Here is a 27609-nt window from a genome sequence, read left to right as displayed (position 1 = left end):
GGTGGCTTATTGGAACTATATATATGTTTTACCTTGGGTATTTCATTTCAATTCACTGTTCAATTTGAATAGAAATGTAAGTTTGACAGGCACAGAAAATGTTTCCGCAATGCTCCTGTTTGCACATTTCCGCAGAAAGAGGCATGCTGCCCTCTGGTGGAAGCTTTGTCTCTCGGCTTTTTCATTTGGGGAGGTGTTTATGTGCTGTGTCACAAATCCAAATAGTTGCTGGATTTCATGAAAATGAATGCTCATTGATCTATAATGCAACAATCTAGTGATGCATACAGTAGGCTACATGCAACAATAATCGTCACTACTTCGTGACCACTTTGCTGATAAATCAAATGAAATTAATCGGCAACAATTGCTGCTTCAATCCACCGTGTTTTAATCAGTCAGAATGTCCAGTTTAGTTCCCTGCCTTTGTCTGCCTAATGTATGTTGGCAAAATAAGCAGATTGAGCCGCATTAATCGATTAATACGAGAAAATTCATTGTTTGCCTACAATGGACGACTAATTCTAACAAGATCACCCTTTATACTAAACACTGTGGAATTACATCAGAAATGTAATCTCCTCCAATACATAACAGACATAATTGAATGCAGTTGCACAGTATCTTTCGAGATGTCCGATTAATACATAAGAATTCATCGGGGACTGTATTACTTAGCTGATCAATGTCAGCTGTATCTAAACATCCGTGTACTGTAAACGCCCAGCATCACCAATGAGGGGATGATGCGTAAGGATACGCAGTGACGTTTTTCCTCCGCAGCGATGTGAGGTGATCGCAGAGAGGAGGGGGGGAGAGAGAGAGAGAGAGAGGGAAGACGCAGAGGGAGCACACTCAGCCCGACACTCAGCAGCATCATGGCACCTATCGGATTAAAGGCAGTGGTCGGCGAAAGTAAGATTATTTCTTTATTAGCCTCTGAGTCTTGTGAGATGCGCGCTGCCAACGATTGCGGTCGTGTTTGTTTGCGTGTTTTTTTTGGTGAGGGGGGGATGCGGATGTCAGGCTACTGTGCATCTGGAGGATGGTGATGATGACGATGAAGGTGGTGCTCTTGATGTTCCATTGCATCCTAGTGCGAACCACAGTCATGTATGCGAGGGGGCTGTGGATAACCCGCAGAGGCTGGTTTGTCTCACTGCTGCGCTGCGGATGCGCAATTGTATTCCAGGCGGCGGAGACCTGAAAATGGATTTATCTAGCGGCGATCAGCCCACGAATGAACGGAGCAATCCTGCTCCAGGCGAATGTAGCCTATGCACATCCTTTGTAGCCTCACTCAGTGTTTAAGAATAAACTGTGCTGCAGCGGCAAGGTTGAGAGTGTCCTATCCTCACTTTTCCCACGTGATTTATGGCTAATAAAATAACGCAATGCTACTGGTTACACAGTCGGACCGTGGGACTCCTTAATCTCAACAGTGCCTCACCCTTCTGAAGGAGCGTGAACCGGTTGCGTAAAAACACCCTTTCTGCACCGTGCTTCAGAGCTGAATCCAGCTGCTGTCAGCCCCGCAAAGGAATAATGGCGGATTGCGGCCAATAAACCAGAAAGTTGCTCTTAAAATCGCCGCTCCGCCAAAAAAAAAAAATCCGCATTACGTGTGGGCCTATGCGCCGCACCGTCCAGTGACACTCGCTCCATGCCCTTTCATCCGCGCCATGCTTGGCAGTGCGCCACTGACCAGTCCCGTGTAATCCTGCGTTATCATGGCTGGGTTATATAGTCTCGACCGTTCAGGCCTTGGTTTGGTCAATTTGAACTGATTTATTCCGGCGGATGCTCCGGTAGCTCCGGTGTGCGTGGTGCTGATGCTGATGCAGGCCTCAACGAGGAGGCCCAGCTCGGTTCCGCTCAGCAGGGTCAGCTGGGTAATGTCAGACAGGCCGACTTCATGACTGATGCACGATTTGTGAGGCCTGGTGGCATCTACATGTTCTCCGTTATTTTCCTCCATCAGCAAGATTTGATTCATTTGATGACCACTGTTTTTTATCTCATTCATTTGATTTTACATTTTTTTACACAAATTGAAGGCATCGCTCTGTCTCTCGCTCTGGCAATAAGATCACAGAATCTCCAAATGTCTTAAATTGTGACAGAATCATTGACACATAAATCATGTGCTGCAAATTCTCAGAACCCCACCCCATCACAGGCGCACACGTGCAGATACACGTCCACCTTCTCAGTCCTACAGAGTCACTGTTTTTCTGCTATGGTATGATAGTGGTTGAAAGGGTTCGTGCAAACCTCCCACATGAAGCTGAGCCTGAGCCAACCCCACAATGCAAACCTTCTTTAAAGCGTGAGCAAATTGAATAGTGTATGAAGCTGTGACTAAACGACTAAAAGTCCCTCAAATGTTATGATAATGTTGTCATAACTGTGTATATTGCTAGCCAGCCCCGCTGTGGAGTTGAAGCTGATTTTTATAAGCAATGTAATTGTAATTTTAGTTTGGTTATGGAGAGAGTTAGCCATTTTGACAGCTTACAAGGTATTTTTGGCAACATGGCCGATTTTTCTAAACAAGGACCTAAGACTGAAATTTCATAGAAATTACATCATCTGAATATCTACAACACTTTAATACGGCTTGACGTGCCCAATATTCTTGCATCTTCTGCATGGTTTCTGTATCAGTTTGTAAAGGCAGGAACACGTATTGCCTCTCTGTGTTGAGTGAGTCTTTTTTTTTTTTTAAACTCAGCAGGCTACACCTGCGCTCGGTTTGGTTGAGTTGAAATGGAGGTGGAGAAGTGGTGGGGGTTACACCATCATTGGTCGTTCTCTCTCTGCAGCAGTAGATGTAGCAGCCGGGAGGAGAGAGGGGGGATGGGCATTGAGCGGAGCTCTCACCCTCCCTTACCATGACTCTATATATATGAGCATCACAGAGAGCGAGAGACAGAAAATGAAGCGTAATGATGAGGATCTCAGCGACCGGAAACAACCTGAGCTGGTGTACTGAATTCAGGGAGCACAGCAGTTATTTATTTCTGTAAATTACCGCCTTGCCGCTTAAAGGACACAATATTAGATAGGTTTTACATTGAGGAGATGAACACTTTACAAATAAATGCACTTAAGGGGCTTTGGATCTTGTTATATTGTGTAGATGTTCCATTCCTAACATTTGTTAAGAGATGAATGGCTGTCGTGACTTTCTAATGCTCGACCAGATAACATCTGCCATTGCAATTACTTGTTCACGGTATTACACTCCAGATCGTCTCTTCTTGGGGCATTTTGAAGAATTTACTCAAATCATTGAATGATCTAAGGTACAGTCGTAATCCAAAACGTCAAAAATCACATCACAAATTGAGTTGTTTCTGTCCTTGTGTGTTAAGGACAGTGAATGTAGAGGTGGAAGTAAAACCGTTAACACCTCCATGTTTTGATCCTTGTCTATTTGATCCAATTCCATTTGAGTATACACTGCTAAATAGCCCAGCATCTACTGTTACTCTATCTTCATAGTGTAATATTTTGGGACACTATTTTGTACCGTTGTGTTGTAACGAAAGATGTCAGCGTAGTTGTCTTGTCACATTTAAGTAGTCGTTTTATATTGTGTAAATCCTTTTGTACTACGTATGAGATAAGGACATTGCCGAAGCTGGAGTAGAACGTGGCTAGCCTAGCTTAGCATACAGACGGGATAGAGGACAGAATGTGTGGCCTGCTCTGTCCAAAGATCAATTTCTTGGCAAACAGAAACAAGGCGCAGGTTCCCAGAGTTTTGACGTCACAGTGACGTGACCAAGTGTGGTTTGGTTTTTCCTGTGCAGAGAGAAAGATCAAAATCTGTGTTTACCAATTGTTAGCCGTGGCTAGAGACCCTACTGAACAGATGAATGAACTGAATTGCTCCAACATTTACACCTCCTCTAAAATCACACATTTTAGCCTGCAGTTAAAACAAATGAAATTCAGTTATTTATCGAGTTTTAGTAATTTTGGTGTGGCTTACTATAAAGGCTAGCTGTTACCTCCTTTGTCCAGGCACCACAAGCTCTTGCTGTTACTCAATATGAAACTGACAAGGATTTTCTTTTGTAAAGCAAGAAAACCAACAAGTTTCCCAAAATGCTGAACTATTCCTCTGCTTGTGACAACACGGTGGACTCTGACTTTGAAGTATGGAAGCAGGATGTGTGTTTTTGCTCCTCTTTGTGTTGGGTTTTGAAGAAAAGAAGGAAGTGGGAAGGCAGACGTGCAAACGCGCACACACAAACACACACACGCACACGCACACGTACATGCACCAATCTTTCATGTGACCTTGGAAGCGTCACTGAGCCGAAGCATCAGTAACTCGTCTGCGCTCAGAGTCTGACGCAGGCCCTGCAGCCCCCGGGCCTTCGTGCATGCACACACACACACGCACACACACACACACACACACACACACACACACACACACACAGACAACAAACACTCATGCACCCAGCAAAACACACACAGTTCCAAATAAATAATTTATGAAATGTCACGTTGCCGTGGCTGCAGAGCATGAAGGGCTGGCTGAAATAGAGCTCTCTATTTCAGAGTGGCAGTTGCTCATAATCTTAATGAATTCCCCTTGTGAGGAAGAGTGCAGTGTCAGAGCTGGCAGACATCATCCTCCTCCCACTCCTCTCAGCAGCACGTGATTGCCTCCCTAGTCCTCCTTTTGCATGCATACAGTTATGTGACAAAAACAACGAAGAGAAGGAACAACAGAAAGGATAGCATGACGTTATAATGATATGTCAAGCTGTCATTTGAAGCATAATGGGAGCAATATAAAATGATGTTGATGTGGTGTACATTAACCAGTACAGCTGAGCTGGAGGAGACTGCAGAGCTTCATATGGGGCCTCCCCAAAAGTCAGGTTTTTCCAGCAGGCAGCATCACAGTTGATCACTTGCATACATGCTGTCTGTCGGCCATTTTTAGCACTCTGGGCTTCTGTGAGTTTATTTCCAGCTTCAATTAAATCCCTCTCTGGTTTCTTTAGTGTGCTTAACACTAATTAAAACAAAAGTGGAATATTTTTAGTATAATAAAGTAAGGGCTTTGATGAAATCGTTTTAATGAGTTTTTAAAGCTCATTATGTTGAGTCTTGTAAATTACATTAAGAGAAGACTGTTTCTCCTGCATTGTTAGATCAGTACATGGATAAATTCATACATTAGACTGCATCCACACTCCTGGAAATATAAATCATTTTCACCATTTGACATCAGGTCTTGCATTATAGACTTTGACCTGTAATTTATTAATATGAAATACATGCTGTATTTTAAAAATAATAAATGAATGGATAGAAATTATTAATTAATTAATTATTATTTATTTGAAATTAGGAAGACAATTTTAATATCTAAAAACATTAACAAATAAACTACGATGTATCGTTTTCTCCGGCTAAAAATACTTCCAGTGAGCGATGGTCCACCTGGCAGAAGTAACTTTCATGTCCAGGTGAAGACCACACGCAGCCTGCAGCCTCCATGTTTTAAGCATTATGATGTGTTGATTGTTGCGATGCTCTGCTGCTAAAGATCATCGTAAACGATCATCTCTCCATTTCCTATTTTCCCCGGTTGAACCTCACCTCGCCTCCACCCGCATGACCTCTGACTACATGAATGTTGCAGGCCAGAGAGGCTTCAAACTGCTGATCCTCGTTTGCGTTACTTGCGGCCATCTTGTTTGGCTGGTTAGGTTGTTATGTAATTGCAGACTTTTCTCACCAGTGTGCAGACTAATATCAGGCCATGAAAGCAGACTTCCGCTGGCTTTCAACATTTGTTTTCTCATATAAGCTTGTATGTCAATACAATAGAAATGTAGACAATATGTATTTTAAAATTATTATTATGTGTAAACTTAAACAGCAGTAAACCATGTAGCGTACCTTTCTCATGCAACTTTACCCTTCAAGTCTCAGTAATGAAATGAACCTCACCATGAGGGAAATCTACTTTGTTATTATATTCTTTAGTGATACATTATATTGATGATGTATTATATTCTTTAATGATGTCAAAAACTATGATAAGTAATTTCAACAATTACAATAACAGAGGAGAGACCATTCCTATATTTGAGAAGTCAAAACAAGAAAATATGAACACAATTATTTTCAAAGATGTTGTAATTTAGCATTGATTCATTTTCACTCAATGAAATGACAAATCAATTCCTCTCCAAAGTACGAGGAACCATGGTAATATCCCATTGTTATTTTCCCTCCATTTTGTCATTTCCTTTACCTTTGATAAAACAGCTAATTGTACATCATCACTTGTACATGGTTGTATTGACACAATAAATAAAGTCTCTGAACCGGGAAGGCTGTTGCCACGCTGAAATGGTTCCATGTCTCTTTAAGATCAGCCTGGTCATATTCTCTTGGGAGTGATGGTGCTCTGTAGCTGAGAGCTGGAGAAAAAATGGGTCATGAACTCATTGGTGAACGTCCCTGAAGGGGGAGAACTACGAGGCAAACTGTGTGGAGTCAGTGGTAGGTGTACTGTACACACAGCGGGTATACAGCGGGTGAAATAAGTATTGAACACGTCACCATTTTTCTTAGTAAATATATTTCCAAAGGAGCTATTGACATGAAATGTTCACCAGATGTTGGTAACAACCCAAGTGATACATACATACAAAGAAACCAAAACAAAGAAGTTCAGAAATAAAGTTATGTGTAATAAGGTGCAAAAAGGGCTGGAAAGCCAAGACAACAGCTGAAAACTATCAGTAATTAAAAAGCAACCCAGACCCTTGTCAGTGCAAATTAGTATCAGCTGTTTCAGTCCCAACTGATGGCCTACAAAAAGGTCTCATTGCCAAGGTGTCACACAAGACACATCCCATAATGTGTAAAGCAAAGAGCCGTCTCAACCTAATTGTTACAAAACACAATGATGGAGTTGGTTAGAGGTGCATTTCTAAGCTTCTGAATGCTCCAGTGAGCTCTGTTGGGGCCATAATACGGAAGTGGAAAGACAATCATTTCACCATAAATTTGTTTCGACCAGGTGATCCTCGCAGGATTACTTGTGGAGAGCTTCAAAACTACCTGCAATTAGCAGGTACTGTTGTCTCAAAGAAAACAGTAAGTAATGCACTCCACTACCATGGCCTGTTGGCACGCTCACCACACAAGACTCCACTGCTGAAGAAAAACATGTTGAAGCTCGTTTAAAGTTTGCTGCACAACATTTGGAAAAGCCAGTGAAATACTGGGAGAATGTAGTGTGGTCAGGTGAGAGGAGAAGTGTTTGGATGCCATTATACACACATGTTTGGAGGAGAAATGGCACTGCACATCACCCTAAAAACACCATACCAACAGTGAAGTTTGGAGGAGGGAACATCATGGTGTGGGGCTGCTTCTCAGCAAATAGTACTTGCAAACCTCACATAATTGAAGGAAGGATGAATGGGCAAATTTACAGAGACATTCTTAACAGAAATCTGCTGCCATCTACCAGGATGATGAAGATGAAACGAGGGTGGACATTTCAGCAAGACAATGATCCCAAACACACAGCCAAGGAAACTCAACTGGTTTCAAAGAGAGAAAATAAAGCTGCTAGAATGGCATGTATTGAATAAATATCTGTTTTGATTTCTTTGTATGTATGTATTACTTGGGTTGTTACCAACATCTGGTGAAAGTTTTATGTCAATAGCACCTTTGGAAATATACTTATTTCACCCACTGTATATACAGTATATATATGGTAATATATAGATACATTGATAGATATATATTTATATATGTGTATTTGTGATTTCGTCTAAAATAGTTTGCAGTAGAACATTTCTTTCTTGAAAGCTTTTGCTTTTCTTTTGCTCTTTGCTCTGCCATGAGAATGTGTATCCTGTTAAAGTGGATGTGAGAGATTATCTGTGTGTGTGTGTTTGCCATTCGGCCTGTTTAGTTGACACAGCTGCTGCACTGTGTTTTTCCAGCTCCCTTCCCCTTTGTCGGACTGGTACGTTCCTGTATTATTGGGCCTCTATCAGGAGGTCAGAAAGGAAAAATCCACAGCATTGTGCCTTCCTGAGATGGTTTTGATCTTCATTTTCCGTCATGAAAGTGCGGCCAGCGTCCATTTCATTAATTAATTATATTTTCCTATCCCCCTTTTAAAGACAATTAGTTAAAATAGTCTCTTTAGAGCTCAAGAGGGAGATAAGGAGTCGAGTCACTGGAGTTGCTTTTATCAGAAACCTTTATCAGAAAAATGCTGCAAATCATCCCAAGAGGAAACACATCAACTGCAGCAGAAGGAAAAGGGAAACGAGGGACAGATTTATCCCCACGCTTTCTTTGGTCTCATCCTGTAGCTGAAGCCACTGCTGGGTGAAATACATGTTGACCTTTTAGGAATAAAAGTCAACCAAGCTTCATTTTCACAGCTTTTATTTTTAGTCTTGAGATTCCCAGACTACTCCAAAGTCAAAGTATTAGTTCAGGGAAAAAAAGATTCTGGAAATAAACTGAAGTTAAGTAGAGGAATCTCTTGTGTAATTTAGAGAGAATAATATGCATACTTACCGATATCGTCTGTCCCAAAGGTGGGTCAATGACAGCTCCTCTGTATCACAAAGGTTGCAGCCTATTTCTGGATAGACTGCGTCAGTCATAGTGTGTATGCTGCTTCCACAGATTGGAGTTGTATACAGTATCGATCTTTCACTTAATAATGCCCTCTGTCCTTCCTTTTACCATCACGTCCTTCGTATCTTGTCATTGTCTGACACTGTGGGCCCTTTTCAAGGAAAAGTAAAACAACGCTTGAACACCCCATATTGATGGCTTAACTTTACAATATGTTGTATAGTATATATTGTCATACATGAGGCTGAACAAGCAACTACAGTACTGAAACTTTCACAGGCCCGTTTTGTCCCTTTTCTATTCTCGGTGACGAGCATTGGACAGAATAATTATATTTACTATATTATTGTATTAAGTTTTATTGCCTGACTGCACATGGTTGGCACGGTCGCCTCACAGCGAGAAGGTCCCGGGTTCTTTCTGGGTGGAGTCTGCATGTTCTCTCCGTGTCTGCGTGGCTTCTCTCCGGCTTCCTCCCACAGTCCAAAGTCTTTTTTGGGGGATTGGGTTGATTTGTGACTCTAAATTGCCCGTAGCTGTGTGGATGTGGGTGTGAATGGTTGTTTGTGTCTCTGTCAGCCCTGCGATTGGCTGACGACAGGGTGTACCCCGTCCCTCGCCCGGTGTTAGCCCCCCCCCCCCCCCCCCCCCGCGACCCCGGATGAAGGATAATCCTTTTTTATGGCATGCTACAAATGGACTTTTTATGATTTATTTTTATAAAGTAAACAATGCTATGTAGTTAGTACCGTTATCTCACCAAGAACATAATGTTCTGTGATTGTTACTTTTGATTTGATTGATTTAGTACGGTATGTTTTTATATGACCTCACACTAATTTGACTATCATAGTATATAACAATAAAAGACACGCAGCAGCAACTTCCATCCCTGCAGTTGGTAGGGCCTTCTAGGTGGAGTTTGCTTGTTCTGTGCTTTATGTATGACATACAACGCTAATGCGCTTCATGCCCATTACCACTTCCTTCAGCTCATCCTCCTCTTTGTGAAAAGAATCACCAGCTGTCTTCACCTGGAAGAATTGACCCCAGACAAAAAACATATGCTGACTTGACCATGTACCTGATATTTATTTGCTGTGTGTGCTGTAATACTTTTTTAGAGTCCTTTTTAATCTTTGATAATCCCTGGGTATCTGCATGGTCACAGTTTTTTTGCCAGGGGCAGAGGGCTTAGCGGTTTACATTCACAGCAATCCTATAATGTTAAACAGTAATTCAGCCTAAATGGATTTATCCTGACACAGCTGGCAGATGTTTGGTGCTGTGAGCAGGCTAATATCAATATTGTGGCATGAACATGTGGTGTCATGAGGTCATGGTGGACGGGGTTCTTTCCTTCGTGGACGAAGTAACTCAACTGTCACCAATAAGGTTTTGTCCAGATACTTTACCCGCAGGTGTAGATCTGTCATTGTTGACTTTGTTGGGGGCTATATTTGATTTTCGCAGGTTATTGTTCTCCAGTGTAGGAATAGCTTAATGGGATTTTCTAATCTATGACCATGAGGTTGACTGTTGTTTCCATCATAGTTTTTATTCCAGTGGCGCTAATTCGACCTAAAGGAAACATGCATGTTAGCCATTAACCTGTCAGATTCCTGACTATGTTAACTTTTGTTTTACAGAGATTATGAATGATGTAATCAAGAAGGTGAAGAAGAAGGGAGAATGGAAGGTAAGCATAACAACTACATCCAACAACATCATATTTCAGTGTATTCATTCAGACTATCGATCAGCAAAGAAACTTATTTAGGAACTTAGTTCTGTTTTTCAGCGTTTTTTTTAACGAACGAAAATATTCTGACTCATTTATAATCAGCAACTGCATTATTGAGCTGAGACCCGATTTTCTTGAATCTTTGTGTCAGTGCATTGACAACAACTTTGATTATGAATTTAAGTTTTAAGAAATATTTTTAACCAAGTATTAACTCTAACTTCTCAAACTTAGTCTTCATTGATAGTAAATAGAATATTGTTGGGGTATGGACTGTTGTGCATTAGGAATCTGTGATTACACTACTTTTGGACAAAACAATGATGAAATAATTCTATTGAATGATAATATTTATATACTGATAATATCCATTGAAAATTCAAATTACTTGAAGCCCTAGTTCAGATAATACAACATATCTCTGTGCTTTGCATGAAACGATATTGGAAAGTCTCTAAACCAGCAGCGTCTACAGCAATTTGTTTACCCTTACACTGTGTCCTTTGTACCATGTATGAAAAAGAATGCAGAGAGGAGACTGTAGATGCGGCGTTAGAGTGATGGTACTTTTACCAGAATGTTGGTGGTTTGATCTCCGGTTCCTTCAAAGCGTCCTTTGACGACATAAATATTCCAAACAATCACAATGTTGAATTTGAACAAACAGGCTAAATGAAATCCATAAAAGATCCACACACATGAATGTCATGAGAGTGCCTTTCTTCTTCCCCTGTTGCCAGGCACTGATCGTGGACCAGCTGAGCATGAGGATGTTGTCGTCCTGCTGCAAGATGACAGACATCATGACAGAGGGCATCACTAGTAAGACACCATGTCACATCATCTGAACTGGTACATTGTTGGTTTGTCTGAGTACGTTCCTCAGAACATGTGTCTGTGTTTCTGCTTCTCCAGTCGTGGAGGACATCATGAAGCGACGAGAGCCTCTTCCCAGCCTGGAGGCCATTTACCTGATTACACCCACGGAGAAGGTAAGCTTTCTCTCTCTCCTCCATAGCTCATTTTCAGAGGTGTGTCCATGTGATTTTAGCAGAGAAAGAAGACAAGCTACTGAAATCCAAACATAGGACTGTTTACTCAGCTGCAGAAAAACCACACACGCTGCTTTGTTTCTACACTGTCTCTCATAGTTTAATGTAAGGAAATAATAATGATCATTAAACACATTAGTTCCAGCATTCACAGCAAGATGAGATAAGATTTCACAGTTTAATGTCTTAGCAAAAGAGGAAGTTTTCAATATTACACATCTTTTTTTCATGAGTTGACTAGTTTATGGTCAGGCTTTTGCAGAAACCAGTAAAGCTTCTATGAACTGAGTTGTACCCGAGTTGTCCTGTCTCCTCAGTCTGTCCACACCCTCATCGGAGACTTCAAAGACCCTCATTCAGCTAAATACAAGGCGGCCCATGTTTTCTTCACTGACTGTGAGTAGTTACGTTAAGACTTGCTACAATACTATGTTATACAATATACAATGCTTTTGTCTTTAAACATATTCATGTTGTGCACTTTTTCCTTCTTTTATTGTTTTCTTACCATTTATCACCAGTTGTGCTCCACATTCAAATTGTTAATTGATTTTCTTTGGTAGTGCCATTTTATGAGTCACCACTATTGTATTAAAGAGTGTAATTCCCCCACTTTTTTTAGTAACTCAGTGTTCGTGTCTCCTAATTATTTATTTTTCAAAGGATCAATAGTAAGCAGGGAGACAATAGGTTTGGGATTATAGTCTTACATGTACATCTTACATACAGATTTATCATACACAGATATCTTAATATTGTCATTTCTTGCTTTTGAATATCTATTTCTACTATTTCTGCAGATTGAGAAGCATATTTTAAAGCCGCTTTCAAGTATTACATTGCATAGCGGTGACATTAGCTTTATTAAATTAACACTATGGAACATCTATGAAGCCATAGTTACATCTGTAACTATGATTTAGAAATATCTTTGGTATGGGGATTGTTCACGTATGAATCTGCTGACACATCCTGCAATCTAATGAGTGTTACTAAGGATGATCTCATAACCAAGTCTGTCGAAAATGTTACTATGAATGCTTGAGAAGTTTTATTTCAATGGAACCAATGAACCACAATCTCCTCATCCATAAAGATGCCTGCTACCGACTGTAATTCTGTTGTAATCTATTTCACCCCGACAGCCTGCCCAGATCCTCTCTTCAACGAGCTGACGAAGAGTCGCGCTTCCAAGACCATCAAGACTTTGACGGAGATCAACATCGCCTTCTTGCCCTACGAGTCTCAGGTAAATGTCCAGCTGTGTGTGTGTGATGGTGATGATTGCTACTCTGGTGCTGTTGAGCCTCTTTCACGCACACTGTAGTGTGGTAAGAACCAAGAGCCGCCTCACGGCTTTTCACTCAGGCCAATCCAATGCCGGAATTGATGGGGCAAAGGACAGACCGTGACTTGCTCTTATTAGGACCACCTGCCATAAAACTCATCAGAAGAAGAAAATGATCGGGCAAAGCCTGATGTAGGTGTCCAAAGACGTCTTCTATTAGTTGGGATGATGTCAATCATGGAGCTGTTTGTCTGGTGCCTTTGGAATATATTTAATATTCAACAAGACAAGGAAAGAAATGACATAACTGCTGTACCGTAAACAAGTCACGGTTTGAAATAAGTCACGAGGTTACGAGGTCTTAATGTAGGAAATTGGCGGTGCAAATTTCTCTGGGCCCCTGCTCCCATTCACACTCGACCCCATTTCATTTTCAAATTGCTGCCTGCGTCATGTTTATTTTTGTACCTCCCTTTGTTCCCCATCGGTTTACTCTGAGTTCTCTTTCCCTCCGTTCCTGTCTTTGCTGGCTCTTGTATTCTTTTATTTCACTTGCACCCCCCTCTTTCTACCTCCCTCATCTCTCCTTCACTCCATCAGCCTCTTTCACAAAATCCGAAGATGCTGCTTGAACGACAATGCTTTGCTCCCCTCCGGTCTACTCTGATTATTTGCGAGTCAGTGGTTTTGTGCTGCAGGCAAGGTGCTGCCTCATAGCCCCACCCACACGCAGATGCTCTCGTCCTATTGGTTGAGTCAGGATCCAACAGCATACAGCTGGTGGTAGCCAATGGTAGCTGGGCTAACGTAGGGACCCTTCCACAGAGCAGAAGCTTGCTCATGTGACTGAGGACAGATGGACTGAGAGGAGGTAGCGAGAGAGGCGGGTTAGGAGCGTAGAGAGGAGAGCAAACAAGGACGTAAGTGTAGAGGATGTAGATTAAACAAGGAAACAGGAGGAGAGGAACGGTGTCATAAGAGGTGAAAGGAAGTGTAGAGAGGAGATGAATAAAGAGAAATTAAAAAGAGCAAATGACAGTGGAAAGTGACACAAAGGTGGAAGAAGAATTAAATGTCAGGAGAGCAAAATGAGATGCAAATGAGGAAAGGTGTAAGCATGGAGAGAGGAATAGAGGCAGACAATCAAAAAGGGGGTAAGACATATTTCCAGCTTTAATTAGCCTTTGCTGTCCATGAATAATACTGTGCACATTAAATTGCCAGCCTGTTGTATGCCTTTACCAACCATTCAAGTTGCAGTTTACAATTCCAACCAAAATATCATTACTTTTTCATGAAAAAGTCATAAAATCATGACATAGTATGCCATCTTAAATTGTTTTTCAAAAAGGTGTAGTGTTTATGGCTGATCAGCTAGAGGGACTTTACCTGGCCATCCCTTCTGTTTGTTTTCACCCACAGTCCAAAGATGAGCAGTTAACAAACTAATTTATGAATAAACAATGGACAGCGGAAAATTGGAAAGGAACATTCGTCCAATTTTTTCAAGTGCAATATACAAATATAGAATTATTGGTGTTTCAAACGGTTCGGTATCACCAGTAAATGCATCCTGGTTTTTAATAGGGCCAGTTTATTAGAATCATTGATATGATTGTATTTCAGTTTAAGCTCTGTATGAGCAGGGACAGACTGAGAAAACATGTACAAGTCTAGCAAATCTTTGGGATTTTATACATGTTTATTCCTGGATTTGTGGTCTGTTGTTGAATACTATACTTCGATAGAATATTTCATTGGGGACTCGGTACGTGTTTAGCCCACTTTTCATGCGCCTAGTCCTCTACTCTGATTGCTGCATGTGAAGGTCGTTGGTGCCCACAGGTGCCACAACAGTCGAGGGACTGGTGGTGGGGCAGCTGCTGGGGGGGGGGGCAGGCAGGTAGGTGATGATGTCCTTAAGGAGAGCACCTGGATAGTTCATAGTATCTAAAATTATAATGACGAAAACATTTCTTTTGATAAAGATAGTGTGTGTATGTAACGTTATGTATGTTTGTGTATATATTTATATATATTAGGGCTCTCAAAACGCATTCATCTATGCGATTGTTGTAGCCGAGATTAAAGGGATCACATATTTTAACGCAGTAACGCAACATTAATTACTTCCGGTCTGCAGGAAGTTAACAAAGTTGAAAGTTGGAAGCGAAACCGCAGTGGCTGCTGTCAGTCAGACAGGAGAGAGCGAGGCGGTAGTTCAAGATGGAGAAAGCGTTTCGCATTGGAAGTAAAACAACAAACAGAGGCGCGACATACCGCGGAGAACTGTGCGGTTCCTCCACGTGTCAAACAGAAGGCGGCTGAGCGGCAAACGGACCACTTTAAGCACCGCTGGGCTAAGCTAGCTGCCGGCTAAGCTAACGCTAGCTGCCGGCTAAGCTAACGCTAGCTGCCGGCTAAGCTAACGCTAGCTGCCAGGCTACTTACGTCTCAACATGTACGGTCTGAAGAGGACAAACACTGCTGCCCGAAAAGACAGGAAAACGTCCTGTTTAAATGTGAGGAGATTGTTGGCACTTCGAACACAGCCGTCAAATGATGGAAAGGTGATGGAAAAATACACCGTCTAAAGTGATTATTTACTGGTTTAGTCTTTAGAAGAAAAACTCGTAATGTGTTTAATGAATTTCAAAATACGTTGAATGATTTGTTTGTAACTATTGACAGCCCTCATGTAACGCGTGTGTGTAAAAATCATAGTTTGTACATTCAAAGTTTGCACTCCAGCATGTGATGTACCTGTGGACGGCAGACCAGCCTCTGGCCACAGTTTCTACTGGCATGGAGTAGAAGGCTCAAACCAGTGAAATAGGATTGCTGACGCTAATTTTAATTTGTGTTTATATTTATGTGTGCAGGTCTACTCTCTGGACAATCCAGATGCCTTCCACAGTTTCTACAGCCCCCATAAGACCCAGCTGAAGAACCCAGTGATGGAGAGGCTGGCTGAGCAGCTGGCCACGCTTTGTGCCACCCTGAAGGAGTACCCTGCTGTCAGATACCGAGGGTGAGCAGCAGGGGGCACTGTGCATAGAGGCTGGCTTCCTACACAAGACATTTTAGAGATTAAAAAAATAGCTTATTTTGACAGATAAACTTTTGAAGCAAACTATCTACAGTTGAGATTTTTTATTCAAATGATTTCCTGTCTTTACTCTTGTTTTTGTCTCCATTTGCTTGGACATCTGCCACTTTGTCGGTGCATATTGTCCTGTTGACCTCCATTTCCTATCATTCTGTCAGCGAGTACAAGGACAACGCCACCCTGGCCCAGCTGGTTCAGGACAAACTGGACGCCTACAAGGCTGATGACCCCACTATGGGAGAGGTAAGCACAGGATCATCTTTTTGCTTTTTTGTACCCATGTTTTTTTTGCATAACTTATTTTTCATCTGTTGTCACATTCTATTTATTTTAGTAAATAGTAATCTCATTCTAGATTACAAAGAATTTACATTAAAATGATTTAATCTAGATCATTATATGTGGATGTTTATCCTTTCCTTCTGTAGGGTCCAGACAAGGCGCGCTCTCAGCTAATTATCCTGGACCGGGCGTTTGATCCAGTCTCTCCTGTCCTGCATGAGCTCACCTTCCAGGCCATGGGCTACGACCTGCTGCCCATCGAAAATGACGTCTACAAGTACAAAAAACACAATTGACAAAAATGAATACCCGAGTGGGTTCCGTTTTAATGAAGGTTAAAGCTTCAGCTGACAGACTCTAAAACAGAAACAATATGTATTTGCTTCAATCACAAATTTGGACCCTAATTAGTGTGTTTCTTAAAGGTATGAGACCAGTGGCATCGGGGACTCTCGTGAGAAGGAGGTTCTGCTGCACGAGGACGATGACCTGTGGGTGAGCCTGAGACACAAACACATAGCTGAGGTTTCCCAGTGAGTACTTTTCTCCATACTTTATATATCTCTTCACTCGATCTCTGGATACTGGCCAATGCAACATAATAAGCGTTCTCTCTTGTGTCACTGCTTCTCCTTGCCCCTTTGTGTTTCGTCATTAGGGAAGTGACTCGTCAGCTGAAGGACTTTTCTGCCAGCAAGAGGATGAACACAGCTGGGGAGAAGGTAGAGAGGAAATGTTGATGTGTGCAGTCTGAACATACTATTAATACATACAGTTATTGCTATTATAGCTCAACTTTGCATGGTACTTTTTTAATTCTTCAAAAACTCGACGCTGTAATAAATGACACATCCTCATTGATAATATTTTGCTTCAGGAATTTCCATCTGAAAGTCTGTTGGTTGTAACACATGATTAAGATTTAGAATAAAATAGTTTTAAACTACAGTTGTGATAACAGTGGATAAACTGAAACCTATGTTTAGAATAGTGTGATTGTCTCATTTTGGTCTCACTTCTAAAGTGAATTAAATAGTGAAAATAAATAATTCCCCACATTTGTGGACACTTGGAACTCACACAGGTACACATAATGTAGTTGTAGTTTATGGTATCTTGCACTGATGTTGCCATTGTTCCACTGCTTTGCTTGTTTCCACAGACCACTATGAGGGATCTGTCCCAGATGCTGAAGAAGATGCCTCAGTACCAAAAGGAGCTCAGCAAGGTGTGTGTGTGTGTGTGTTCACAGGAGTGTTTGGGTTTCGTGTGTAAATGTGTGTGCTGACCCTGGTGTATTCTGTGTTTTTCAGTACTCCACTCATCTGCAGCTCGCTGAGGACTGCATGAAGCATTACCAGGGAACAGTGGATAAGCTGTGCCGTGTGGAACAGGTGAGAAGAAAGTAGGAAATGAAAGATGAGAAACTGGAAGAAAGGACACAAAACAAAATGATGAGGGGGCATGGGGCGTTACAAAGTACTGCTGAACGAAGGGCATTATCAAAACTGAAAAGAAGAAAATGAAGGCCAATGATTTCTATAATAGTAGCTGACCATTTTAATAGACAAACATGACCGTTACAGGACTTGGCTATGGGCACGGATGCCGAGGGAGAGAAGATCAAAGACCCGATGAGGGCTATTGTGCCCATCCTGCTGGATGCCAATGTCACTACGTACGACAAGATCCGCATCATCCTGCTCTACATTTTCCTCAAGAATGGTAAGAAGAAGAATACAGGCCGCGTAATGAAATCAAATCTGACCTCTGTAGAACTCGTGAGTTCATCATGTGCTGCTCGCTTTCCATTTTAAATGCTTTGTTCATGATATATTCCTTTGTTTGGATGCATTAGTTAACACTGGCCCACTCACAGAGAATCTCAAGTTCCTTGAATAAACTGGTACTGCACCTGTCAGATGTTCAGTTAAAACATGTTTAACAGGAAACAGAAACAGAAAAAAAGACTGATCCTTTAAAAACCCAGATTCTCAAGCTGACATTTCATACACAGCTATAATAAGATGTCCTGTTTAAGCAGCATACAGGAAGTATATATTGTCAACTTTGAGTTTTAATAAAATATGTTTATTTTCACATTCAAGTTACAAAAAATGAATTCTTTCATACCAAAACAAGCTGAACATATTAAATGTAAACAGGCACACTGATCATATCTTATAATAAAAGTTTGTGTGTTTGCAGGGATTACGGAGGAGAACCTGAACAAGCTGATCCAACATGCCCAGATTCCCCCAGAGGACAGTGAGATCATCACCAACATGGCTCACCTGGGCGTCCCCATTGTCACAGATGTAAGACCCTCACGTCACGTGTATTTTTCTTTGCTTCTTCTCTCCTCAGCTTTTTCTGTCAGTCAACAGTTTCTATCATTTCCCAATACAAGATGAGGTCCAAACACTGAATTGAATATTTTGTAGACCGGGTGGTTCTGGTCCTCATTTCTTCTGTCCTTTCCACACTTTGTCCTTCACTTCCTGGTTTCTTTTTTCCCTCCTTAGTCAACCCTCCGCCGAGGAAAGAAGCTCGACAGAAAAGAGCGTGTGAGCGAGCAGACCTATCAGCTGTCCCGCTGGACACCCCTGGTCAAGGACATCATGGAGGTGTGTTTGAAGGGCTGGCATCACTATTGTTAAGAGAGAATCATTCATGTGTGATTTTATTTCTTTTTATTGGTTTAAAATCAGCTTGTACAGCAGCTACTTGGGAAAACAATGGTTGTTGATGTTGTCTCTCGTGTGTAAATGGACTGTGAACCCAGCACAAGGATCAGATATCCGATGGCTAAACCAAAACACTGGATACAAACCCTTTTACATGGTTTGTGTTTTCAAATAAATCATATTTTTCCTGAAGCAAACATCCCCCAAAAACTATTTATTCAAGCACATTTAAATTTCAGTTGATGTATACCCAAAACAACCAAACATTATTTTTCAAAGCCTGGACTATTTTAGTCCCTTATTTGTGCAAAGCCAATTCTCCAATGGACCACTGTGATGGAGCCACACACGGTTGCTAAGAGACGTGGCACAACATGTGAAGCTCCTATTGAAGTGTGTTTAAAGCAGATGAATGCGGACAAAGAACAGTGTTGTCTTTTTGTCCCCTGCAGGATGCTATTGAAGATAAGCTGGACACCAAGCACTACCCCTACATCTCTACCCGCTCCTCTGCGTCTTTCAGCACCACTGCAGTCAGGTACACACCTCATTGCGTCGTAAATTAGACAGAAATCGATGTAGATCAGTTGTAATTTGAGTAGAAAGGTGAGTCTTAACGGATCAATGCTTCAGTAAGATGGAGAGCAGGGGGTCATGATGATGATGATGATGATGATGATGACTGCGCAAGGATAGGAGGGATTGTCAAGCGCTCAGACATGCTTCAGTACTTAATCCATGTCTATTAATTTAGTTTGAGACCGTATGAGTATATCATCTTTAATGTGAGAAATCTGACCTGGTTGCAAATCATTGATATCTCCAACTCTTGCATGCGAGTTTGTCTATGAGGGCGAGTGATGAAGCCCCTGATCCTTAAACTCTGCTGGGATCTAGAAGAGAATTTGATGCCGAATCCATATTCAGCATCAAATCCTCTTCTGCTACAATCTGGCTCATTAGCGGTCTGTCCCTCCCCCCACTGATGATGATCATATTCGGAGACATGTGTCTTGGTCAGAGGAAAGCTACATAGATAAAGATGAAACTTATAATATTTGACATCAACTCACACTTAATTGGTTTCAGTTTCCTACTTTTGTGGCTTCAATCAATGTTGTGTATAGGAAATATTGGCTAAACAGAGACATAAAACTTAACACCTTCTGTTCCCCCATAGCTTTTATCAACGTTCAGTTGTCTTTCATCATCACCTGTGAATCGTCGGTAATGAAAATGATTGACGTTTCACCAAACTATCCAGAAGCAGCCTGGATGCAGCCAGAAGGCAAACTGCCTGAGAAGCAAACCTGACTCAGCATTGAGTGCATATTGAGATACCTGGGTTCAAGAAAATTAGGATTCAAAACTGTAACAACTTGTGTAATAATGTGTTCCTTTCTGCTCTGGCAGTGCTCGGTACGGCCACTGGCACAAGAACAAGACTCCAGGAGAGTATCGCACTGGCCCGCGTGTCATGGTCTTCATCATCGGCGGCGCGTCCTTCAGCGAGATGCGCTGCGCTTATGAGGTCACACAGGCCAATGGGAAGTGGGAAGCCGTCATTGGTGAGTAGTGCACCAGGAGGCGCCACGGAGCGCAGGCCAAAGGCAAGAAGAAGTGCTCATATTTGTGGATGATGGTACCTCAGTGGACGTTTCTCTGAGTGGATAATTTTCTTTTATTTTCATAGAAAGCCCATAAACGCTGCATGCTAATTTAGGGGCCAAGTCCTCTGAAGCATTTTTAGAGAACTGTGTGAGGTTCAGTCTGACCTTCAGGTCCTCACAGAAAGATGAAAGCTTCTGAAATGGAGAAACACAAATAAAGATGAAGGCGAGAGAAACACCACGATGGACAATCTAACCTCAACGTAGAAATCCTTTAATAAAAAGAGAGCCTTTTAAAACCTTTCTCAAAGCATCGGGTGAAGCAAATCGACTTTGTCATCCTAATACCAGTTTTTAAGAATAACTTTTACAAGCAGTAAGATGATTTAAAGGAAGTTTAGTTTATTAGGTGAACTATGGTTTTACATTTCAGGTCCATTTACTCAGTTATCTACTATGAACAGATAAACTTCCTCTAAATAAACCCATTTGGAAGTTCAGGTTTCAGGACGCCATCATTTGCTTCATGACTTTAATCACAAACGAGCACAGTAGCCACGTGGAAGGTGTAGCTGCAGGTAGTTGTTACAACCTGCCTACTGTGTGCAATGTGTATGCAATAGTCCTCCATGTTATTCCCCTCTGTACTGTTTATTTGATGTCTGTGTTTTACACGGGGAAGTGTCTTGTTAGTCTTTGTTGTGCTCTGCTTCAGCTGTCTTTAAAAAAAACTGTCTTTTAAATTGCAGCCACGCCTCGTTTCTTTGTTTGTGCAACATGTCAAGTGTGTTTGTGTGTGAGCTGTGTGCGTGTGTGTGTGTGTGTGTGTGTGTGTGCAACCTTTTTTTTTTTTTTTTTCAACCCTTTCGATTTTGGAGCGAGTGGGGAAGGGGGCGTGGCATGTGCCGAGAGACGAGTGGTGAAGCCGCCTCTGTTCCTCCACAGGTGCCACCCACATGCTCACGCCCACCAAATTCTTATCGGACCTCCAGCACCCCGACTTCCGAGAGTCCACTAGGGTGTCCTTTGAGGACGCAGAACCCACAGCCGAGTGAGGCAGAGAGAGATTGGGAGGGAGGGAGAGAGAAATCACACTGAAAAAAGTAAAGGCAGCCGCACAAAGAAGCCCTTTCTGAACCTTCGCAGCACAAGGGCTTCCTCCTTGTTCCTCCTCCTTACGCTCAGTACTGTCTTATGTATCTCCACCCGCCTCCTCCCCGTGACCCTCAGGGATGGGTAACCCCCGACGTTTCCTCAATGCATGGGCCGCTCCATCAGGCTCTGGTCCCTGTATACTGAGCTAGCCCATCACCTCAGGGCTTTCCTGTCTGTTGACCCCACAGGAATCTCTGCAGACTTCTAGGTTTATTTTATAGACCTTAAGATCATGAATAAATATTATCAGAAAAAAAAAAACATCTTAGAAATTAGTAGTAGTTGAGATAAAATGCAGCAAAAGCCAGTCTTATGTTGGCCTTATTTTTCCTTATGTGGCCAAGGAACACAAGGGCCCAGTATGGAGGACCTAGTTCAGAGGCTGGACATTTGGATTCTGCCCAAGTAAAGTGTGTGCTGAAGAGCGGCCATGTTTGAGAGGTCGTGACCCCATCCCTGCTGCCTCCTCCCATCATCTTCGCTGGGTGGATTAAATCGCCCCTCGAAAGCCACCCAAAGGCCCCTTGAGCCTGTTGAAAACCCACTCCAGATTTAATCTACCCCGAGATCCATCTTTATCAGTTTTTACTGTCTGATTATTTTTTGAATCAACCCTTTACAAAGACAATCACCTCGATTTGTCACAGGGGTGCTCCATGTCGGACAGGTCCTTGACTTGATGTTGGATTTCAAAGAAGGACCCTCTCCTCTTTCCCTTGTTTTTTCTTTTTGACTTCCAGTCCTCTGACTTTGTCCACGTCACTTTCTCACAGCCCACCATCACATGCTCTCATGGCGCGTCTGCAGAGGGGGTCATGATATGAGTTTCAGGGCGCTGACATGAAGGGCAATTCTAGGGCAAAATAAACGGCCAGGTAGTAATAATAATTAAAGAAATATTGTATTTGCCCAAAAAGTTGCTCTTTGTGTCTCGGCCTATATGACGACCCTCTGCTGACAGCCCGAGAATGTAGCAATGTTCCACCTGATATGCTTTAGCAACCAAATAAAAAAAATAAGGTAAAGATACTACTAATCACCCCCCCCCCCCCCCCCTACATATTTTACAGCAGTCAAAAGCAGAAGAATAAACCACATAAGAGTTTAAAATGTTTTATGAAATTTACGTTTAGATGCACAAAATAATGGATGCATTATTGTTTTGGACATAGTAAATGTTTTTTTGAAAACATTAGAAAGGCTATTTGTTAAGAGTGATCCTGCATAGCCATCTCATGCCTAACTAATCTGCTAAAGCATTATCGTTACAAACCAACGTTTGGTTTTATACTGCTGCATTCAACACATCCCTGAGCAAAATGGCCAATACTTTCTAAAACAAGTCTTTGTTTTTGTTACGCTATTTTGGTCTTAACCGAGTCGTTAAGTGGCGTTTAAAATCAACGTGGCGATGTTGTTTCTGGGGCTAAAGGCTTCTGACGCTGTGTGTTTGGGCAACAGCAGAGAAGCAGGCGAGGCTTGTGTGACCCACACAACCCCAGTGTCCCCTTAACTACCAAACCTGAGGTGGCCTTGCCTCCTTCTCTTCTGTTTGTAATTGCCTCCAGTTGACATTGTGACCCCTCACAGGTTCATGTCTGCCAATCAGACCAAACTGGAGGAAACATACAGCTTTTGCAACAGAAACAAACCAATATAGGCCAAACACTGTTTACCATGTTGCAAAAGGAGTAAATCAAATGTTCTGTTTTACGTTACGATAGAGCTAAATTCAATTGTAAATTTGGTGATGAATCAACAAATTAGGAAAAGAAAAGGTTTGCTTTACTCCAGTCTACCACCGAAAGTTCTACGTCTGCAATGTGTCTTCAGCTGTCACAATGAATCATTTGTGTCGTTAGGTTTCATATTTTCATTTATACGAGACGATCTACTAGTTTGGGATGTCATGTCATGCAGAGAAGATATGCTCTTTAGTTTAATGCTGCTCCATCACTGAACTGTGTGTGTCCACACATTCACGGCATGTTTTTTTTTTTTTTAAGAGTATTAGATGTGGAAGATGTTTACATGGTACTTTTCAAAGACAAATCAAGGTCAATATTTAAAATCTAAAATAGATGTATGGCATAAGTCATTGTAGTCTGGGCAACTAAGTGTCTTTACAGGATGAAGAAACTTGTTTTCCTTAGTCTTTGGGCTAATAAAAAAATTCAAATTTTGGAGACTTAAGAAACGCAGTTTAAAAAAAGCTATTTTATGACGTCTTCCATTGAACTATTAACTGTAGCTTTGAGAACAGGATATAAAAACAGTGATTGGAAATACTCAAAGCACCTAAACTTGTTTGTATGGTAAAAGTACTTTCTTATCCACCATTTTCAAAACCGTTGGTCCATTTTAACCAGTGGGCCAATCGATCATGGTTTTAAAACTTTGCTCAGCGCTTCTATTTTTACTTGCAACATTATACCGTCATCTACAGCATTCATAGCAAGAGCTGAAAACACATTTCTTCACCGTTTCCTTCCAAAGGTGCAGATCTGACGCTCTGTGTGTTTTGTGAATGTGTCTCTAGGATCGACCCACATCTTCACCCCCACCAGCCTGCTGGAGCAGCTCAAGGCCATGAACAAACCAGACGAGGAAGTTGCAAGCTAAAATCCTCCACTCACCTCTCCTCTTTTTCGTTTAACCTGGCCCCGTTCTCCTCGTCCTACCTCTGCGTTAATTGTGTATGCATCCTGCTTAAGAAGACGGCTTAAATGATTAAAAAAAGATATGTATCAAAGAATAACATTGGTGCAAGTATTCCCACGTTTTACAAAGGATGCAACTAAATGATCTAAATAAAAAAAAAAGTTTTAAATATCTGAACAGAAGGCCATTTAAGAATCAAAGAACCAAAATGTAATATTCTATGCTAAAGACACCAGTGCAAAAAAGGTAGACGTTTTCTCCTGTTTGTTCCTTTGGGTTTCCTACTTGGGAGTTTTAATGGAAGCGGGATGAGTGGTTTGAGAGGTTGACCTTGTAAAATATATATCGGTCAACATGCAATACATAAAGATTTCAGAGAGGAGTTCCCCTGCCCGTTTGAGATGTTCGTACACAGTAGCATGCTTGGACTTGTGTGGACTGTTGATGTGTTTGTATCCATTGTGGATGTTCTGGAAGCCGCAGAATTAGCACCTAGCTTTTTCCCTAAGATGTTAAGCTTAAATACTTTAGCAAAAACCTTTTTGTTTTGAGTATCGAAAGATGTAAATGCACACGTTGAAAGATATCAGACCACTCCTGATGTTCTTCACTGCTCAATGGTTCATGGGTAACACTGCATTACTCTACTACATCGTCTGTGACATATGGCGTGCATAGAAAATGCTAAACTAAACGTTCGTATGCGCAAGCTGCTCCACTGAAGAGGTGCTGAGACCAGTGAAGTCGGTCCGGTTGGGTCTCGTACTCAAAGCCTTGGTTTTGGTTGAAGTATTTGTGTACAGTGCTTGCTTGAGGAGACAAAGAAAACCGTTAAAGCCAGAAGCATCCCTCCTCTGCCTGTCCAGACTAAAGTATTTACTTGCCACAAACTTTTCCTTTTCCTGGAGAAACTTCACGTTTTGATGTCAAAATGCTTGCTGATATTTAATGAATAAAAAAAGGGCCAGTTGTATTTCAGTATTGTATCCTGTCAGATGAAGTCTTCTCATCGGTTAGTAATGTTTAATTGGGCCATGCACTGAGTAGTGTTGTACATGTGTCATATGTTGCTGTCTCACTGTTGTAATATTTTAGACTGTGACGTAGTGAAACTTTTCCTTTAAAAATGTCAATGTAAAGGCACCGTGTTTGTGACGTTTTAGTTGTTAGTTGTCAACTGGAAAAATAACTATACTTTGCCTGTTTCATCCTCTGGTGCAATGTAAAACCCTTCGCTTGCAAATGGCTTTGCAAAAATGAACTTCAATCCACTGTTTGCTCTCCTTTCCAAACAAGCTGTACATTGCATTATCATGCGTTTTCTGTGATGCAAACGCTCGTCTGTTTTTTTTCTTTTATAATTTGCTGTATAGGGTTGACTCTTAAAATCAATTTATATCAAAATTATTTATCAGAGGAAAAAATAGTGACGCATTAGTCAGTCTTAAAACTGTTTAACTTATTGGGATTATATGTTTGAGTGTTGAAGCACAAACAATACTTCCATGTACATGTATTTAGTATGTACTAAGGCTGTCTAATAAATTGGCTTCCATTAAGTCTTTTAATGTCATCTTTAAAAAGAAAAATGTATTCACTGAACAGGGAAGTACAATGAAATGAAAATTGGCTCAAGTGAACTGACTCCCTGCAACATATTAAAAAGTACAAATAAATTGACATACAGAACTCACTTCAATATCTACAGTTCTATGGTAAATTTCTACCAAATACAATTCATACATGATGTGTAAAAATATTCCCGTATATGTGTGTGCATAAAAGATGGATCCACAGCAGCCCTGCAGGTGTGAGAAGAATGAATCAACATAAAGCTGCTCAGTTCCAGCACACTTGTGTTGCTCATAGTTCACAAAATGAAACACTGTACAAAATATAGAATTACTCATTTTGTAGCGTCCACATAACCAGTTTTAAATATTTACCAAATAGAATCCGCAATGGTCTCGTGTAAGACTGTCCAAAATGAATTCATGCAGAAAAATATAAAACTGAAATCCCAAACATATTTCAAAATCTCTACAAACTAGAAAAGATTTTCATTTTCAACCACGATTCTAATAATAAAGACGGTCACGTAAACAAGCTCAAAATAGATATGACTTGTAATAACAGCCATTTCCAATCAGCTTTAACTTCCCACGTCCAAAGACGAAGAGACAAGACCAATCTACAGTGCTACATATTTTATAATGTATGCTTGCACGTCTTTTGAAATAATCGAAATGCCTGCTAAATGGGTCAACTCATAAGAAATGATCAAATGTATCTTTACAGAGCAAAAGCTGTTTGCTACCATTTAAAAAAATGCTGTATCCAAACATCTGACCCAAAGAGAAGCATATTTCATTTACCTGGTGGGGACAGGGAGCAGACTAGTAGCTGCAGGACTGAGTGAGCAGCTCCTGGTACTGCACTCCGCTAGTCAGAGAGCGAGCCATGTGCCCAGAGGTGTGTTTCATGTGCCGAGCTGCTCTGATGGCTCTGTCCAAAGAGGTGTCCACGGAGTGCTGCCTGTCGGACGACTGGGAGCGTCTCGCCCTCATCTCCCTGCGACCTCTGACCCCTGACGGTGTGCTGTGGCTAGGAGGCACGTAGGGGGGCGATGAGAACAACCTGAACAAAGTGAACAAATGTCATCTGAACTGAACTGGCAAACAGCACAACAAACAAATACATCATCAACTGTCAAAACACTTTCCAGAACGAAACATTCCAACTGTTTTGAAATTTGTAAACTGACATATTTGAGTAGAATTAATTTGTGTGTGTACTGTAAGATGGTTGGGATTTAACCTCATACAAAACCACTTCAAAAGCTAAACTATCCCTCTAAATTTTCTTTCAACAATACTTATTTATTTCAGATGCCACACTAATGAGCACTTCATCGTGTGTGTGTGTGAGGTTGCTTACAGAAGTGGTGGCGGGCACACTGGCATGCAGTGTAACAGCACGGGCGGAGCTGCCACGTGTCTGCTCCTCCCGGCTCCATCCGGGGAACACACGTGGCAGCTCATGTGTGCGGGTGAGCCTGAAACTCTGCAACAGTCTGTGAATCAGAGGTCAGCAGCTCCATTAACCGATTTTAAGTACTGTATAATGAGCACGGCAACTGTTCAGATGGTGTCTAACCTGGCTCAGTGCTTCTGGAGGGTTCTGGGCGTCCACAGAGAGGACAGCAACGGCACAGAGAGGAGTGGACCCGCTCCTTGTCGCCACCAACTGGCACGGATAGAAAATTAGCAATCAGTACAATAAGTGACGACAAACTGCAACAGGGGGGTCAAATGAATAAAACCAAAAACAAGTTGGATTTCATTCTTTTTTGAATCATAAAAA

The 27609-nt window shown here is 41.6% G+C and overlaps 2 protein-coding genes across 3 annotated transcripts in view; one reads left to right on the top strand and one right to left on the bottom strand.

The window, feature by feature from the left end:
* Positions 1–778: 778 nt before the first annotated feature.
* On the top strand, positions 779–25805 carry stxbp1a (syntaxin binding protein 1a). 2 transcript variants are annotated; one of them, XM_037484864.2, is made up of 20 exons: positions 779–915; positions 10308–10357; positions 11143–11224; positions 11318–11394; positions 11772–11850; positions 12600–12703; positions 15625–15773; positions 16010–16094; positions 16280–16410; positions 16559–16666; positions 16792–16855; positions 17296–17361; positions 17447–17527; positions 17720–17858; positions 18342–18451; positions 18659–18760; positions 19273–19358; positions 20234–20388; positions 21376–21533; positions 24125–25805. In XM_037484864.2, the coding sequence occupies exons 1-19, from the start codon at positions 879–881 to the stop codon at positions 21483–21485; spliced, it is 1815 nt and encodes a 604-aa protein (XP_037340761.1). In that variant the 5' UTR covers positions 779–878; the 3' UTR covers positions 21486–21533; positions 24125–25805. The 2 variants fall into 2 exon arrangements, with proteins under 2 accessions (XP_037340761.1, XP_037340762.1); XM_037484865.2 differs by lacking the exon at positions 21376–21533.
* The window catches only part of akna (AT-hook transcription factor), a 15276-nt gene continuing 13231 nt past the window's right edge, over positions 25565–27609 (bottom strand). The window contains exons 21-24 of the mRNA XM_062558819.1: positions 27403–27492; positions 27184–27319; positions 26622–26883; positions 25565–26048 (exon numbers count right to left, since the gene is read on the bottom strand). Coding sequence (XP_062414803.1) covers positions 26643–26883; positions 27184–27319; positions 27403–27492 — 467 coding nt within the window. The 3' untranslated portion in view covers positions 25565–26048; positions 26622–26642. The remainder of the gene's footprint in view (positions 26049–26621; positions 26884–27183; positions 27320–27402; positions 27493–27609) is intronic.

Source organism: Pungitius pungitius, chromosome 18 (assembly GCF_949316345.1).
Source record: "Pungitius pungitius chromosome 18, fPunPun2.1, whole genome shotgun sequence".
Classification (NCBI taxonomy): domain Eukaryota; kingdom Metazoa; phylum Chordata; class Actinopteri; order Perciformes; family Gasterosteidae; genus Pungitius; species Pungitius pungitius.
Note: the sequence above shows the minus strand (reverse complement) of the source record. Positions and strands in the feature narration are given on the sequence as shown.

What these genes read in the sequence shown, in the direction of transcription:
- stxbp1a (XM_037484864.2), top strand. Translation starts at nt 879, where the DNA reads ATGGCACCTATCGGATTAAAGGCAGTGGTCGGCGAAA. An exon ending in CTACATTTTCCTCAAGAATG is followed by an intron (nt 17,859 to 18,341) that starts GTAAGAAGAAGA and finishes GTGTGTTTGCAG; the next exon opens with GGATTACGGAGGAGAACCTG. An exon ending in GCGTCCCCATTGTCACAGAT is followed by an intron (nt 18,452 to 18,658) that starts GTAAGACCCTCA and finishes TTCCCTCCTTAG; the next exon opens with TCAACCCTCCGCCGAGGAAA.